Below are 17986 nucleotides of genomic sequence, written 5' to 3'. Positions count from 1 at the left end.
CACAGGTGCAAAGGCACTGGGATTGGGTGAGAATATTTCTTAGTAGGACGCAAAATAGGAGCATCAAGTTAGGAGCAATGATTTGACAGCAAAGTCGAAAGAAGCAAGTTCATGAAGGCCCTTTAGCGCCATGCTAGCATTCAGGTTACATGAACTTGAAGGTGATGAGATCTCATTTAAATATTTGTGCATGGAAATGACAAAATCAGTTTGGATTACATATCGGGTGTTGTACACTATACAAAATAAAAACTTTTTCATTAAAAAACAAAATAGTCGTTTTACTATTAAGCCCGAACTGTGAGAAAAAATATTTTATAGTAATGTAAAAAAAAAAAATGGCTGAACCAAAGCATCGCAGTTTCGATTCCCAGTCAGGATACATGCATGGGTTGTGGGCCACATCCCCAGTAGGGGCCATGTGAGAGGCAACCACATATTGATGTCTCTCTCTTTCTCCCTCCCTTCCCGTCTCTAAAAATAAATAAATAAAATCTTTAAAAATATAAAAATAAAATAAATTAAATCTTTAGAAAAATGGCTGAGAAGTAAATGACATGATGTAATTTTGGCAGTTGTTCAAATTTAAACTGTATGCTTAGAAAATGACCAGTAATTTATGTATCGCTAAGATGCGCTCAGAGAAAAGGGCTTTATCCTCATTGAAGTGTGCTTGCTTCTGGTTTATTTGCTGCCTGTTGTTAGTTCAGAAATAGCTAGATAAATAAATAAATAAATATTTAAAATAAATTTAGGCCCTGGCTGGTGTAGCTCAGTGGATTCAGTGCAGGCTGCAAACCAAAGGGTCGCCAGTTTGATTCCCAGTCAGGGCGCATGCCTGTGTTGTGAGCCAGGTCCCCAGTGTGGGGTGTGAGAGAAGTAACCACACCTTGATGTTTCTCTCCCTCTCTTTCTCCCTCCCTTCTCCTCTCTTTAAAAATAAATAAATAAAATCTAAAAAAAAAATTTAGGAGGCCAAATAAATATATATACATATATATGCATATATATAGTCTCCATCTCATAGAGTTCCACAATTTTATTTTATTTTTCATTTAATCTTTATTGTATTTTTCCATTACCACTTATGGAAATGTTGCCCTCCCCCCAGCAATCACCACACTGTTGTCCGCATCCATGAGTCCTTTTCCCTTTTCCAGCAACACGTAGAGAGCTTCCATTATGGGCATCGAACTCATCATGAACTCACTCCTGAGGACATGGTTTTGTGTTTATGATGCAATTTCTAGAAAGATGATGTACCCGGATAGAATATTGTTTTATTTAAAAACCCCACTTCTGAAGTTAAATACAGAGCACAGGAAAAAGAACCAGCTTACCTCTGAGCCTGGGAAAGAGGGAACACAATGTAGAATCTGTCTGGTCTTTGTCAAATGGCCTCAGAAAACTAAGAGTGGCTACATAAAAATTACCTTACATGTTCTGATTTTGCCCAAACTTGGTAATGAGCCAAATGCAGAATGCTTATTTTATTTCATTCATAACTGTGTTTAAAACATCAAAACCGATTTCCCCAACACTGGCTTAACAGGAATGACCCGGAGGTGAAGGGCTCGCCCTAGAGCAAGCAATACACTGTCGACAGCCGGCAGCCACTCTCGGTTCAGGCAGAAGGCCAGTTACTTCGCTTTCTGTGCGTCCCTAGGTTCCTTCCGCAGGCTGGATGCGTTATAAATACTGCTATTAAATGCTAGAATGGAAATTTCCTGTGTTGGCTGGGACAGAAAAATATATAAAAGAAAAAAATCAAACAATAACATTTCCATATGGCTTTATGATCTTAGCTGTATTTTCGTAGGCATGAAGTGTCTATAGCTCAGCAATACATTTTTTTCCCGATTCTATTGTTTTTGTTCAATAAAAATTTTTTAAAATTAGAACTAAGGTTCTCCTATCTGCCAAAAAATGTGTGCTGTGAGCTTCCTTGCTGCATTATGGAAATGTCCCAGTTCATACTCACATGCTTTCAAGCTTTCTCAGAGCCCCACTTAGGCGCTCCCTGAAATGTTGCTGATAGCTTTAACCCTTGTGATGTACCCGCACTGATACTTGGAAGATTCTTTCCACCAGCTCAGTATGTTAGCTCTGAGCTAGCATGACTAAGGTTAGATACAGTATTTTCTGAGGAAAGTAAGAAAATGCAGTATAGTCACCCTGACTTATTTATTCCGTGAGTACAGGCATGTTCAGCAAAAGCCTTCTGGACAATGGGGGCTGGTTATCTTTTTATGTTGTCATTGGCAAGAAGCCATTATTCAAATGGGTTTCCGCAATGACGGCTCTTCTGCAAAGGAGCATCTTAGAACTACGAAGGCTTTAAATTAGACTTGAAAACTAACATTAATATTTCATAAATATAATGTTTTTAATCCTGCTTTTAGGTCGGCATCATTGGAATGTAGAAATAATGCTTCTCTAGGTCAGCACTAGACAAAGTTGGCATGCTGTCTATGTGATGTGTGCATCCAGCCACAGAGGAACACCGGGGCGTTGCAGATTTGGAAGAACCTGACCAGAAATGGCTCCCAAATTCTTACATTTAGATAACTCCTACCTTGTGGGGCCAGTTTTCTCTAGGAAAAAAAAAAAATGAGCATGATAAGCCATTTTGCTTCTGTAGCAGTTTATTTGAAGATTTTGTGAAGTTGGTCGGTATGGAACACGTGTGATTAAGTCTAGTGTGCCGCCCACGCCAGAAGATAACTGACAACCTAAATGGTCTCTGTTCCCTGGTGTGCACTAACCACAGACACATTGCTAGCTGACCCACGTGTGTGTGCATGCAGGTGTAGTCATGTTTCCGTACTACAGATTGTCACAGGGCTGTGCTCAGTGCTGTTGAGAGGGAAATCAAGGGAAGATCCGGCACCTACTCTACTGATCTTGCCTTGTACTTGGCCACTCTGTCATCTCTTCCCAATCCCCCACTTCAGTCTGAGTAAAAGATACTCAAAAATTATTAAAACTTCTCTCTCTCTTCACTCCCTTGTTTTCCCTTCCCTGATGCCAGCCTTCCCTCCCTGTTAATTGAATGACAGAGTGGCCCATGTGCCCCAGCCCAGGCTATCCTGTTTGGCACAACCAGCACAAACACTCCAAGCCCCCTAATTATTCATGCGAGGCCATCACAAGACCCTAACTATTGGGCCTATAAAGAGTGATTCAGGAAACTCGTGATTTTTTTCTTAATCCTTTGTGATCTATCTGACTTTAAAATTGTTGGCTAATTTCATTATTTTATGATGTCAAGAATAAGTGAGATTACTAAATCCTATATAGATATTTAGACTTTTGTAGAGAAACAGAATGAGCACATCTTTTTTTTTAATATATTTTATTGATTATGCTATTACAGTTGTCCCATTTCCCCCCTTCTCTCCCCTCCACCCTGTACCCCCCTCCCACCCACATTTCCCCCTTTAGTACATGTCCATGTGTCATACTTATGAGTTCTTTAGTTTCTACATTTCCCGTACTATTCTTGCCCTCCCCCTATCTATTTTCAACCTACATTCTATGCTGCTTATTCTCTATACCTTTTCCCTCTCTCTCCTCCTCCCACCCCCCTGCTGCTAACCCTCCATGTGCCCTCCATTTCTGTGGTTCTGTTCCTGTTCTAATTGTTTACTTCGTTTCTTTTGGTTTTGCTTTAGGTGTGGTTGTTGATATTTGTGAGTTTGCTGTCCTTTTACTATACGTGTCTTTTCTTTATCTTCTTTTCTTAGATAAGTCCCTTTAGCATTTCATAAAATAAGGGCTTGGTGACGATGAACTCCTTTAACTTGACCTTATCTGAGAAGCACTTTATCTGCCCTTCCATTCTAAATGAGAGCTTTGCTGGATAGAGCAATCTGGGATGTAGGTCCTTGTCTTTCATGACTTGGAATATTTCTTTCCAGCCCCTTCTTGCCTGTAAGGTCTCTTTGGAGAAATCAGCTGACAGTCTGATGGGAATTCCTTTGTAGGTGACTGTCCCCTTACCTCTTGCTGCTTCTAGGATTCTCTCCTTCGTTTTTACCTTGGCTAATGTAATTATGATGTGCCTTGGTGTGTTTCTTCTTGGGTCCAACTTCTTTGGGGCTCTCTGAGCTTCTTGGATTTCTTGGAAGACTGTTCCCTTTGCCAGATTGGGGAAGTTCTCCTTTATTATTTGTTCAAATACGTGCTCAATCTGTTGCTTTTCCCCTTCCGATTCTGGTACCCCTATAATTCGGATATTGGAACGTTTAAAGGTGTCTTGGATGCTCTTAATCTTTTCCTCAATTTTTTTAATTCTTATTTCATCATGCTTTCCTGCTTGGTTGATTCTATCTTCCTTCTGGTCCACTGTATTGTTTTGAGACTCATATTCCTTCCTTTCACTATTGGCTCTCCTCCGCGTGTCTTCCTGCATCTGTTTTATGGTAATCTGCATTCTTTCATCTAAATTTTGTCCAAAATCCACCAGTTCTGTGAGCTTTCTGATCACCAGTGTTTTGAACTGTGCATCTGATAGATTGGCTAATTCTTGGTCGCTCAAAAGGATGAGTCCTGGGGGACTGATCTGCTCTGTTGAAAACATATTTTTTTTTTCCCCTGTCTCTCCTTTTGTTTTGTTTTTTTTCCCGGTCTGGTTGCTCTTGTTATGGTGGGGGGCGGAGCCTTAGGTGCTCACCGGGGCTGGGCACCCCGGTCGCTAGATTGTGACGTTATATGTGGGGGCGGGGCGGGGCGGGAGCGGGAGCAGGGCAGGAGAAAACAATGGCGGTAGTTCCGTTCCCCTGGACTCAGACCCTTGTCTGGGCTTCCGGGCTGCAAGTTCTGCCCTGGTCCACAATCGCTGCCCCTCTGGGTCTGCCAGCCACAGCTTGCATACTCAGGGATCACCGCTGCCTTCTTACGTGCCCGATGGCTTTTGCGCCGATTTCGCGCCAAACCTTCCCCCGACCTCCGCACGCTGCCGACCCGAGCCAGCCCCGCGCCCTCCAGCTCGTCTTCTCCTACCAGTACGGATGAACGCATCTACTTCAACTTCTTGGCTGCCCGACTTCCATTCAGATAAATCCTCTGCTGGATCTGGGTGTTATTCTGATAGTAAATTATTGTTGTAAATTATTGGTTTTCTAATCTTAGTTGTACGAGGAGATACGGTGCGTCCACCTATTCCTCCATCTTGCCGGAAGTCTGTGTGAATGAGCACATCTTTGGTAGACTTTTTAGATATAAGGTGAAGTAAAGGCATCCTCCAGTAGGCAAGCTTCCAGCAGCGGCAGCGCACAAATCAGTTTCAGCTCCTGGTGTCGGCCCCCCCCCCCCCACCAGAGAGTCCGAAAGCCAGTTTCTGAAGTCTGCTGAACAAGGGCAAGGGCCCCAGGGCCATTCTTAGAGAGCATGACAATCATTAGGGAGTGAGGGTGTCTAGAATTCTTGGGGTCTTTATCAGAGGCAATTAGAATAAAGGTCTGAGCTACACTCTAAGTAAGCTTGCTTTCCGTAACCTAGCGCAGAGCACCGATGATGGACAATACACGAAAAGGGTAAGTATATACTTATATGCGTGTTTATGTGCTTTCATAAAGGCATATAGGCGTTATACAAATACATCTTTCCACCACTCAATGCTGATGGTGGCACACCCATGACAAATCTTCAATAAATATCTTGTCAACTTACGGCACCACAATCCCTTCATCCTACAAAACTTGCCATTTAATTTTTAACAAGGAAAAAATGACCATTCATCTTCTTTAAGCCTAGAAATGCATTTTGTTATATAAATAATCTCATCTTCATTGGTCTAACCTACAATTTTTAAAAAATATCTCTGAAAATCACAAGAAGCCTGTGAACACCTCCCAGATCCATTCGGATAAAGGTCTTTAATAACATTTCCTTATCTGTTTATTTGCTCTTTTCAGGAGAAAGAAAGACAACAGTGTCTTGCACAAAAATCATGAACAAAAATATCAGCATTGTGGACAACAAGAAGTGCAGACACTTAACGAAGCCGGAGCCACAGATTCGCAAGTGCAATGAGCAGCCGTGCCAAACCAGGTAACCCGGTCCTGCCACTCGCGCAGGCTCTGTGTGTCCGTTAAACTGCTGGTCTTTAAAACATGGAATATTACCGGAATCACATATTCTTAAAAACAGTGCAAAGGATCTGCACCAAAATGTAAGGCTTCCGGTAAGCAAGGTCTACATAAGACAGCCGACTTGATGGTGTGAGTACTGGAGCCTCAAGGCTAGAATTCACCTTGACTTTAACTGAGCTCTCTGCAGAGTTTTCACTGTGTGAAAACAACTGCTAACTGCAGTGAGGAAAAGTCATTACAGTTATTGGGTCAGCTATTGGTCACCACTTCAAAAATCTGGTTATCAGGTTGAATACAGCTATCCATTCCTGAATTCCTCGTCATGGTGTGTTAGAACCTGCCTGGGGTGATGTAAACCAAAGCAGGACTGGCCGGGACCTAGTCCCCTGCTCGCTCATGGCACTGGTCCCCAGCAGGATCCTCACTTCCTCTCCCAGAGTTCCCCAGGCCAACCACCTGACTCTGATCTCCAATCACCAGATTCCCACCCTGGGTCTTAGCTACTGGATCATTGGTTGCTTTGGTCCCTGGTGACTTCCCCGAGGAGTGTTAGGCAAGAAAGCAGGCAAGAAACTCACCAGCATTCGGAAGAGGTGTAGAAAGAAGCGATGCCTTAGTAACTGGCAGAGATGAGTGAGTGGACTTTAGTGGAACCTGGGAGCGGGCAGCAGCCAGGCTATTGGGAGCAGTCTCCTGAAAGTCCATGCACTTTCATAGAAAACGATGTGGGATCTGAGTAGGACTAAGCCCCAGCATCCAAAGTCCCCAAAACTTTTAGGGACAGACTGACAAAAAGAGTGTGAGGCTGCACTGATTCCTCTAGAATGTGAAGACAGTGACCTTTATCCTGACACTGAGAGAGCCGTTGAGGCTCAGCGAGTTAGCATGTAGTTGTGAGATTTTAGGGAATCAAGCAGACAGTTGGTCTCTCTCACTAATTTCTGCAGTGGAGTCAGTGAATTTACACATCCTACCACATGGATGGGCAAAGAATTTGTAGCTTTGTGACAAGTATAATCTTCATGCCCCTCCACCACGGTGAGGAAGTGTGTGCTGGGTAAGGGTGGAGAACCAGAGTTGCCTAGACTCTGTCCATGCTTCTAACCTTCAATAATCCCTTTGGGAATTAGTGTCAGGTGGCCACCAGCCGATTCTCCTTCCGGTTTCCTTCTCCCCACCCCCACCTCGCCCCTTTCTGAGGCAGCACTGCTTCCCGATTCCCTCCATTTCTGCCCATTGCAAAACTCAGTTACTGCGCCCTGCAGATCTGGCTCACACCATGTTCATGAGACCATAAAAGAATTCCGAGACTCCTTCCTTCCCCCAGAGCCGAAATTCCCAGGCTTGCTTTGCTGTAGATGCTGTGTGTTTAAGATGTCAGAAGCTTATTGTCAGCCTTTCCTTTCTCTCGCATGCATCCTCTGACAACCCCACACTTCCTCCAGGGGAAAATATATTTCTAGAGGACAGGACAAAAGAGTGTAATGTCAGAGAATGTGCAAGACAAAAGCACATTACGGTACTTTCAATGATGTTGTACACCTGCCATGAACATGCTTTTCAGCCAAACTGAAAAATTGAGTAGGTGAACCACAAGTAGGTCCATAAGTAGATGAACCAATTAAGCTTTTTAATAAGGCAAAGTAGCAATCAATAGCAAAGGCGACATGAAGAATTATTATTAATTACAGTCCTCCCATCCAAGTACTAACCAGGCTGATGTTGCTTAACTTCGACAAGACTGGATGCGACTGGGGTGGTGTGGCTGCAGACGTGTCCCCCACAGTCCTCTCTGGGTCGTTTGCGTTCAGTGCTGGACAGATTTCGAAGTGAAGTGCTGGGCCTTCATCCTGTCAGTTAAACAACCTGGATCCTCTCTTGCTATTATTATTCCTAAGAATTGTCTTTCTCTTTATTTCTTTTCAGTAGATGTATCATTTCTATTTAAATGCTACTTTAAAAATACCATATTTTAAAATGCTATTTATCTTGCATTAAGTAATTTATTAAAATATTTCAAAACACCATTTGTGTTATATACCAAGTAACTTCCCCATATGGATGAAGGGGCGCTGGCCTTTTCTGCTCTCTCAGGGACCTTGGACAAGCTGGTTGGGGGACAAGAGTGTACTTGTCACTTTCTAACTCGACCAGTGAAGGACCAGAGGGCACAGCGCACACCATCTGTGGTTCATTCACTGACCTCGGCTATCTTGGGGGAAAATGACTCGATAATGACTGGGTAAAATGAGCAGTTTTAAAAGTCCGTTTCTGGGTCAGGGATTTTTGCAGCCAGAGATTGGAAGTCTCTTCGTCGGAAGCAGTGTTTTTCTTGTCTTGGGAATGAAGGCAGTATGATTTGCCCCACCGAGAAGTGATGTTGGCGAGGTTAGCCAAACTATGGGAAAGGAAGAAGAATGGACCTGGGTAACTCGGGGTCCTCACAGGAAAGCGTCCCAAGGCTCCCCAACATCGCACCACCTTTATTTCTCTCGCCTCTTCTGCGGCCCCACCCTAGTAAGAGACATGCTGAGTTCCACTCGCGTCTATTGACAGTGTCACCGAATGGTCTGGTGGAACCCTATGTGCCAAATGTAAAATATATTGATGTCCTCATAAATAGCTTTGTAAGAAAGAATCTTAAAGATAAGGAAGTGGGATAATTCCAAATTAGATGGATTCTAAAATGAGATGTTTTCTCTCATTACAATACATTTTATGTACTCTCCTTCTGAGCAGTTTTCACAAGGAATGGAAAAGCAACTTTTTATCATTGTACTAAGGATCCCTAAAATGAATTTTGTTTTAAAAAATGAGATTCCATAAAACTGAAAATACCTCTTTTTTCAAGTGTCCTGGATTCCACAATGGGGGAGGAAAAGGGACATAGAAGGATTTTGATTGTTGTGCTTATAGACTGTGTATCCTTGTGCGGAAAGGTGAGGCAGAGACTGATGGTACTGGATAATCAATACTTTCTTCAGGAAAAATCTACTAGGAGCCTCCAAAGCAAAATGGTAGGCCGGCATCACTCTTAACAGGACAGCAGACAAGAGCCTCGCTAGAGGCGATACGGGGTCCAAATGTTACCAAGGGTTGGTTTTGTTTTGTTTGGGGGGTCCTTTGTTTGTTTGTTTGTTTGTTTCAGAAACAGAAGCAAAGAATCATTTAGAATTAAAACACTGTACATCTGAGAAAACTAGGCTGTAAGAGGGTATAACATCTCTCTGTCTCATTGTTAAGAACATATGGGCTTAAGTAAACTTGGAAGAGTTGAGGCTGTTTCTGTAACACGGGAAGAAACATAAATTCCATTTCAAGAAATGTTTGGTACAAAGTTATTGTATGAAAGGCATCATGGAGCCAAAGGAGAATAAGGCCCCATGGAGAGATGACTTGCTCATCAACAAAAGGAGGTTCCATTCTGTAGGGCTTTGAGCCCCTGTCCTTCCCCAGATAGTAACTCGTGAGCATCGTGTGAGTGCCACAAGCCAGGTGACAGAGGGCCAAGGGGACACAATCCCTTTGGGTTGAATGGGGGAAGCCCTTCTAGGAGGCGGGGCCTTGGAGTCGGCAGCCAAGGATCTCAGCAGCAGATGTTCCAGAAACAAATGCCCTCAGGTGGAGACAGAAAGCATTTGGGGAGCAGGCTGAGCATAGGGCTGACTCTCTAAACAAGTGGGCAGTGAAGCTACAGAGATGGAGGCATGAGTATAAACTGTCTATGAGTGCACTGCAATGGAGATGGAATATACTACATCCTGAGCAGCTGCTGCATGGCGGCCCAGTGACCACTTTTACCAATGAGAATGCAGAAACTGAGCCACTGTTAAGCACTGTTGTAAGACCATACACAGCAAGTAAGGAACCTGGAATTCAGCTCCGGCTTCTGCCAGCCCTGCTCTGTGCGCAAACACGGCTGTGCAGGTGGTTTAGTGGGGGACTCAGACCCCCCAGAAGGGCGTCCCAATAATGGGAAGTGTAGAGAGGGTTTTATCGACAGGAATGGGGCAAAAACCAGGTTTCGTGAATCACCTTCCTGGCATAGACCTTGGTTCCACACTGAGATAAATGTAGAGAGCTGTTTAGATTCAGAGTTGTTAGGGGAGATCCCAGTTCCTTAGAAATGGTAATGCTCTTTTCATTCATTCCCATGAGTCTTGCTTTGCTCCTAGATGGATGATGACAGAATGGACCCCGTGTTCTCGGACCTGTGGAAAAGGGATGCAGAGCAGACAAGTGGCGTGTACCCAACAGCTGAGCAACGGGACCCTGACCAGGGCCCGGGAGAGGGACTGTGCTGGGCCCAAGCCCGCGGCTGTGCAGCGCTGCGAGGGCCAGGACTGCATGACCGTGTGGGAGGCAGGAGTATGGTCTGAGGTGCGCACACCCCGCTTCCTCTCCTGTCATTTTTCTTTCCTGACCCGAGGCTTCTTCAAGGTCGCATCTGCATCATGATCGTAATCTCTGTGCATGACACTTGATGTTTTTCAATGTCGATTGTGCTGACAAGTAAAAAAGTACACTCATTATAAGTAATTTCAAAAATAGGAAAAAAACACAAAGCTATATTTACTCTTTATTCCATAAATACTGTAACATGATCAGGAGCATATTTTAAATACATTTTAGAATCCTGCTTTTTCATTTATGTGCCATAAGCATACTTGTTTAGTAGGCACATGTGAAAATGTACCTTTGACTCATTATACAACCCTGAGCATTTAAAAGGGAAAGTAGGAGAAAGGAATTAACATTTAACAATCATTTTGTGATCCAGGATTGTGGTTTCAGTTCACATTTAATATATCGTTTACATTTAATCACCAGTGCAAGAAATTCAGTTTTGTCTTTATGTGATACAGCTCAGAGGCCTTAGTTTACTCAAGTCCTGACTAAGTAGGAGAGCTGGGATTCAAACCTGGTGCCCCACTTACCTGCTGGCTGGTAGTGTGTGGCATGCAGGTGTGTTTCATGCCAAACGGTTGCTTTATTTTCTGTTATCATGGTGCATATTGTTACATAATAATAAATACCAGTCCTCATATTTCCTGGCTGCTCGGAAGCACAGTAGGTGAGCATGTGCACACAGGCACACACACATTTACGTGCTCACACAAGCGTGCAAAAGCAAATGCACCCACATATCCAGAGCAAAATCATTCACGTGCTTCATTTCAGAATATTAGATAAGATACGAACATGACAAACAGGAAATGCTAGGTTGCAGTTAGTAACCATTGTTCAGATAGGAGGATAAAGTAACTCAGATAATAATGTGTGTGACTATTTTTTAGTGAACCCAATTCCCCTAAAGCACGAGCAAATAGCATGACTTTCTGTTGTCTTATTTCCTGAGCTATCCCTTGCTGTTTAGTGGATTCTTCTTTGCTGTTTAGCGGATTCTTCTTCCTGTGTGATGCGTATTTTTGAGGATGAATGTGATATCTGATTTTACATCAAAGTGAATCAATTCAGTCTGGAGAGACAATTCACAGAAGTATCAGAGAAACGAAAATACCTCACCTCCTGCCTAACCATAATGTTTTGCAAACTAGTCAGGAGTAAATAGTCAGAAATATTCTCCTCTGCAGATTTTTGGCACCAGCCGCAAAAAATGACACATCTCAATGCAATATGCCAATCAAAAAACATCACTTTTATTTTGAGTTCATTTAAAAATTGATTGTATGGATCAGGGTTAATATCAACTGCAAAGAATAAAAATACAAATATTAAAATGCCAAATCACGTGCACGTGTCTACTTTAAAGCTCACCATATTCAAACACAACCCACAAATGAGGAGACGACTACTTACTTGTGCAGAATTCAGTGTGTTGGAAATATCACTAGTTCCACACTCAAGTGTCCAGGAACACAAGTGTCGGAACCCTATACTGTGGTTATTCCTGTGCTGTGTCATCGCCAGCACTCTCCTGCCCCCCTTTCTCTAGACCTTTCTGAGGCACAAATGTAAGTTGGATCTTCACGCCTGCCATAGCTCTCATTCTGCTCTATACCCCTATGGTCCCTCCAATGCCATTTTGGTCCCTGTGTCCAGAAGGTCGGTGACATGCACCTTTGTAAACTTGGGAAACTTTGTACATACTCCATAACAGAAAGCCCCACTGCAAGAGAGGGGGCAGGTTGCACCTGAAATATCAGCAGAGTACATGTGCATTCCGGTCATCACCAATGTCACCAATGTCAATCAAGCACCAGCCATTTATAATGCAAATTAAACTACCTGTGAACCAAATTATATTTCAATCCATGCAACCATTTAGAATGATGATTTCTAGGAACACATAATTATGTAAAGATATTCTTTATTTTGGCTAAGATTTTCTCTGAGCTGTAGGAACAGTTTGTGAGAAATGACAATCTGTAGAGAATTTTTGTTTTTCACAACATGTCTTAAGGCTAAAACAGAGTAAGTCTTAGCAAAATAAAAGAATGAATTTTCTTACATGAGTCTGTGTAAAAATTTGAGGTCAGTCAAAGGCAGTATTTACATTTTGATCATTGCACACTGTCTTTCACCAGTGACCCCGCGTAATATTCTCCCTGTGATTATCGTCCTGCGTTCTGAAAACCCTTCCACCCCCAGCGCCCTGCCCTGAGCTACATCTGGGCTCTGACAGGGAGCACAGCCTGTTCTCCTTGTTCCTTGTGCTTCTGCCTGGCCTTTCTGTGGATTATAGGCTTATGAGAAATGAGTAGAGCCAACACTTCATATAATTTCATCATTTGTCTGTGTCTCCTAATTGCTGACTTTCCCCATACTGTCTGATGTTATCTTCCAGTGCTCGGTCAAGTGCGGCAAAGGCGTCCGTCACCGGACCGTGAGGTGCACCAACCCCAGAAAGAAGTGCGTCCTCTCTACCAGACCCAGGGAGGCGGAGGACTGTGAGGATTACTCGAAATGCTATGTGTGGCGAATGGGTGACTGGTCCAAGGTGAGCACCATTCTGTCCACTCTCGGCATCAGGTTTCAGTAATGTCCGCACGGCCCTGGGTGCATGCTGCACCCACACGGGCAGGAGTTTAAGGGGGATGAAAAGTGGAGGTAAAGATCATGGGTGGTGGAGTATTATGTCCCTGGATTCAAATCCTGCCTGTCTATCCATAATCGTGAGCTCTTGAAAACCGTTTTAAAGATTAAGATGTATAAATATTTAAAGAATGAACATTTAAAGGTTAAAGATTAAACCGTTTAAAGATTAAAGATAAAATGTATAAAGCAATTAACACCATTTTGTCACAAAGAAAGCTCTCAAAAATACTCTTCTTGTTTTGTCACTAGTTTTTGTGACAGTTCTTTGTAAGGATTTTTTGCATAAAACTTATCAAACATTATCAGGTAAGTTGACTGTACTTGAACAACAATAAAAAAAATAAAAAAAAAAAAGAAAAATATATACTTCAAAACAGAATGGGCAGAACCAATCAGAGGAATTCCTATCATAATAGGTAAAAGACATTCTTCTTCCCACCAATATTTGGGGTGGGGGGGGAGGTGAAGAAGTAGGAAGGAATGGAATTCTTGAAGTCTTGCAGTCAAACCAAGTGGACACCATTCATTTTGAAGTTGAATAGTAAGTGTAATGCCATGGCTGTAATGATGTTTATTTAAAATTTATGAATGAAGTAGATAGTCTCATATATAAGTAAACTGTATTCACTCTGCAATGTATTAACAAATACCCATGGCTTAAGATAAAATTCTGATCCTGTTTAGGTGAAAACAGCTCACAACTACCAGTTTTCAAAACATGCAAATATTAATCAAATGACCCCAGTGCCTGGCCACAGTTAGCTGTAACATAATATACTTAATGTCATGAGATCATACTTCTATTTACTGCAGAAATAAAAATAAAGTGGCGGCACCAGGGCGTGGTGGGGAGTGTGGTAGCTCTGCATAAATAGCACCAAGCGGCATTCTGAATGAAACGTCTTCATTGCATTATATGCTGTGCTTCACCAGCTTGCCCAGCATTGCCCCCACCCCCAAATCCATGACATCTAAAATCCACTTTCTTGTGATTAGTCATGCCTTTCTTCCCTAATGGAAATCTCCTTATTGCCATAGCATGAGTTCTCAGTAAACTTGCTCTCTTCCTTCCACTCAGAACATTCAGCATTCACATTGGGACTCTCAAAGGAGGCATTTGTAAACAAAGTGAATCGATCCCTGGCTACAGAATTGGGAAATATTCAGCCCAATCCATGAAGCTTTTAACTGATGAACCATGTAAGGAAATATCAGACTTCAGAGTAAACAACTTCCAGGTGAAAGAAAACTCCAAATTAACCACAGATTTTTTTTCTTACGTTCAAGGCTTATGTTTCTGCAGCTCTAAGAAAGAGAGAGATACAATAGGATGATACAGAAAGACAATGATTTGGAAGTCAAGAGACTTCCGTTGTGTAGAGGAACAAATTGGTTCGGCCACTGAATACCTTTGTGTCTTTGTTTCCATGTGAGTGAAATGAGGAAAACAGACATGATTAGTATTGCTTTCACACTGCATGTATGTGTTAACTCTTCATTCAGCACTGAAGGCACAAAACAGGATGAGAAAATGAAGCGCTAGTTGGAGAGGTCTGGGGGGCATCACCTATTGCTCACTTTCAGTTGTAAGAACTCTGCGTTGGTTTATTTTGGCTAGTGGAATTCTGGACATTTTCCTTAAGTGATTCAGCACTAAGGAAAAGTTTAAAAACCACTAGAATATATGAGCTACACTTTTCCAATTTTATTAGTAGAATATTCTGAGTGATAAATGTTGTTAACCCCGTTAACTACAAAAAAAACCAAATGTGCAATTGCAAAAATCAGGAGATCCAGGTGTTATTGTAATTTATGACACAGAACTAACTGTAAGCTCCTCCACTGCAGCAAATGGAAATAGAGCTAGCAAGTCTTATTTTCATGACAGATGCTAAGGATTGAAATGTGCCTCTTACGCAAAATGAAATGAACTGGAGAGATAATAGAAAACATTAGTTTTGGTTTTTCATGCTAAACCTGAAAAAATATCTTTTAAATCTCACTGCAGTTACATGCACCTGATTTTTAAATACGCTTGGGTGGAAGCACTGAGCTGATCTCGTTGCATTGTTCTATCGCTGCCCATCTAGAATGTGGTGGTTGTAAGGAAAGCAGTGGACAGACACAGTCAGTGTTCATCGTTCTGCCATGATGCTCTACCTTGGTTTGTTGGACTGTTTGTTTCTTTGTTGGCTGTTTTAGAAGATACGGTATATTGCACGTTTTTGCTGTCTATGAATCTAAGTCTGCTCTTTCCCTTAACGCTGTGTCCTCCTTCGTTGGTAACGGCAGCCTCAGCAGAACAGATGCCAGCCTCGACACAACGAGAGCCAGTGGCTCCCACTGGACTTTACCTACTTCACTCCTCCTGCCTTTACTCCTGAGACATTGCTCTCATGTCCCCAAATAATTATAGAGAACAAGAATAATGCCGTGATATCTCCATTGCAGTGACTGAAATATTAACAGACAGAGGCGGCATCGGTCTGCAGTCTCGCCAGCTGGGACCCGGGACCAGAATGGCACCGATGTGTATGCAGTTGTGGTGGACTCCTGGGCTGCTCCAAGGCCGATCAATCTGCTAGTTTCACTCAAATTCTAACATGTTTAAACTGCTGGCAAACCTAAGTGCACTTACAATTAAGCCCTGCATTCTTTAATTTGGAATATTCAATGCACTATCTGTAAAGTCCAGCTCTAAAACCCTCCTTCTCCCTCAGGGGTATTACTAGGGAACCAGTTACAAGACAGACAGACTCCCAGGGTCCCCAGTGTCTAAGCCTCGCTGACCACCATTGGGCCACAGTGATGCTGGCTGCACAGAGGCTTCCTAAGAACACGGATTCTGCCTCACACAGTGTTCACTGCATCCATGTCAGCCTGTGTGCTTTCCAGCATTTATGATTTGGTGGCTTTGTGTAAACAGTGGGAAAATTGCTCTCTGCTTCAGAGGAAAAAATATAGACCCAGGCATACTCAAGGAGAAAAATCTCCTGTCATAAAATCATGACCTCTGATTTCTAAGTAAATGGGATGCAGCCTTTGTTCAATGCGCATGCTTATCTCATTGAGACTGGATGGCTGGCAAAGATAGGACAGGACGTCATTGCTTTGCTCTGGCTAGGGTTAACCATGGACACAATCAGATGCCCCGTTGGGACTGTGTCTCTGATACAAATATGGCTTTAAGGTCTTTCCTGGGAAAGAGGAGTGTAACTTGTATGTTCTCTGCTGGTATGAATCTGTAGTTACTCAGGTAAGTTATCCTACGTATGGAACACTGGCTTTGAAAATAGTCTCGGACTTCCGGCCAAGATGGAGGCATAGGTAGACACACTGTGCCTCCTCGCACAACCAAGATAGGGACAACAACAATTTAGAAATAGAATAACAACCAGAACTGACAGAAGATTGAACTATATGGAAGTCAGACAACCAAGGAGTTAAAATAGACACGTTCACCCAGACTGGTAGGAGGGGCGGAGTTGGGCAGCCAGGTACAGGTCACGGTGCAGAGAGCAGAGAGCATTGGGACCAGGCATGTAAGGCATCCGGGGCATGCAAGACAGCAGTGGGTGGACCCTGGGCGAGCAAGCAGCAGCTGACAGACCCAGTGAGGCTGCGATTGTGAAGCAAGGCACTGCACGCAACCCAGGATCACAGCACTGGGAAATAGAGCCTTGGAGCACTGATTGAAAATACCTGTGGGGGGGGGGCGGGTGGTGAGGTGCATGGAGAGACTCCCAGCTTCACAGGAGAGGTCCTTGGAAAGTCCCATGGGGTGCACAAGCCCACCCACATGGGAATTGGCACCAGAGGGACCCAGTTTGCTTGGGGGAAATGGCAGAAGGGATTGAGGTCCCATGGAGAGTGGAGCAAGCACCATTGTTCCCTCTCGGACCCCGCCCCCACATATAGTGTCACAACCCAGCAACTGGGGTGCCCCACCCTGGTGAACTCCTAAGGTTCCATCCCTTATACGTAACAGGTATGACCAGACCAAAGGGGAAAAAAAAAGATGGCTCAAATAGAAGAACAAATGAAAGCCTCACAATCAGCACTTTTAAGTGACTGAGAGATAGCCAACCTATCAGATGCACAGTTCAAAGCACTGGTGATCAGGATGCTCACAGAACTGGTTGATTTCGGTCGCAAATTAGATGAAAAAGTGAAGGCTACAATAAATGAAATGAAAAATGCAGAGGGAACCAGTAGTGATGGAATGAAGGCTGGGTCTCACATCAATGGAGTGGACCAGAAGGAAGAAAAAAAAACATACAATCAGAAAAGAATGAAGAAATAAGAATTCATAAGAATGAGGAGAGGCTTAGGAACCTCTAGGACACCTTTAAATGTTCCAACATCCAAATTATAGGGGTACCAGAAGGAGAAGAGGAAGAGCAATAAGTGGAAAACTTATTTGAACAAATAATAAAGGAGAACTTCCCCAATCTGGCAAAAGTAATAGACTTCCAGGAAGTCCAGGAAGCTCAGAGAGTCCCCAAGAAGGAACACACCAAGGCACATCACAATTACATTAGCCAAGGTAAAAATGAAGGAGAGAATCCTAGAAGCAGCGAGATAAGGCGACAGTAACCTACAAAGGAGTTCCCATCAGACTGTCAGCTGATTTCTCAAAAGAGACCTTGCAGGCAAGAAGGGGCTGGAAAGAAGTATTCCAAGTTACGAAAGGCAAGGACCTACATCCCAGATTGCTCTATCCAGCAAAGCTTTCATTTAGAGTGGAAGGACAGATAAAGTGCTTCTCAGATAAGGTGAAGTTAAAGGAGTTCATCATCACCAAGCCCTTATTATATGAAATGTTAAAGGGA

The 17986-nt window shown here is 43.1% G+C and overlaps 1 protein-coding gene across 3 annotated transcripts in view; it reads left to right on the top strand.

The window, feature by feature from the left end:
- The window catches only part of ADAMTS19 (ADAM metallopeptidase with thrombospondin type 1 motif 19), a 244175-nt gene that overhangs the window by 208149 nt on the left and 18040 nt on the right, over positions 1-17986 (top strand). For all 3 annotated transcript variants that reach the window (XM_036014922.1, XM_036014923.1, XM_028528758.2), the window contains exons 19-21: positions 5919-6054; positions 10271-10475; positions 12904-13056. In XM_036014922.1, coding sequence (XP_035870815.1) covers positions 5919-6054; positions 10271-10475; positions 12904-13056 — 494 coding nt within the window. The remainder of the gene's footprint in view (positions 1-5918; positions 6055-10270; positions 10476-12903; positions 13057-17986) is intronic.

This window comes from Phyllostomus discolor, chromosome 13, assembly GCF_004126475.2.
Source record: "Phyllostomus discolor isolate MPI-MPIP mPhyDis1 chromosome 13, mPhyDis1.pri.v3, whole genome shotgun sequence".
NCBI classification, from domain to species: domain Eukaryota; kingdom Metazoa; phylum Chordata; class Mammalia; order Chiroptera; family Phyllostomidae; genus Phyllostomus; species Phyllostomus discolor.
This window is presented reverse-complemented; position numbering and strand designations above follow the sequence as displayed.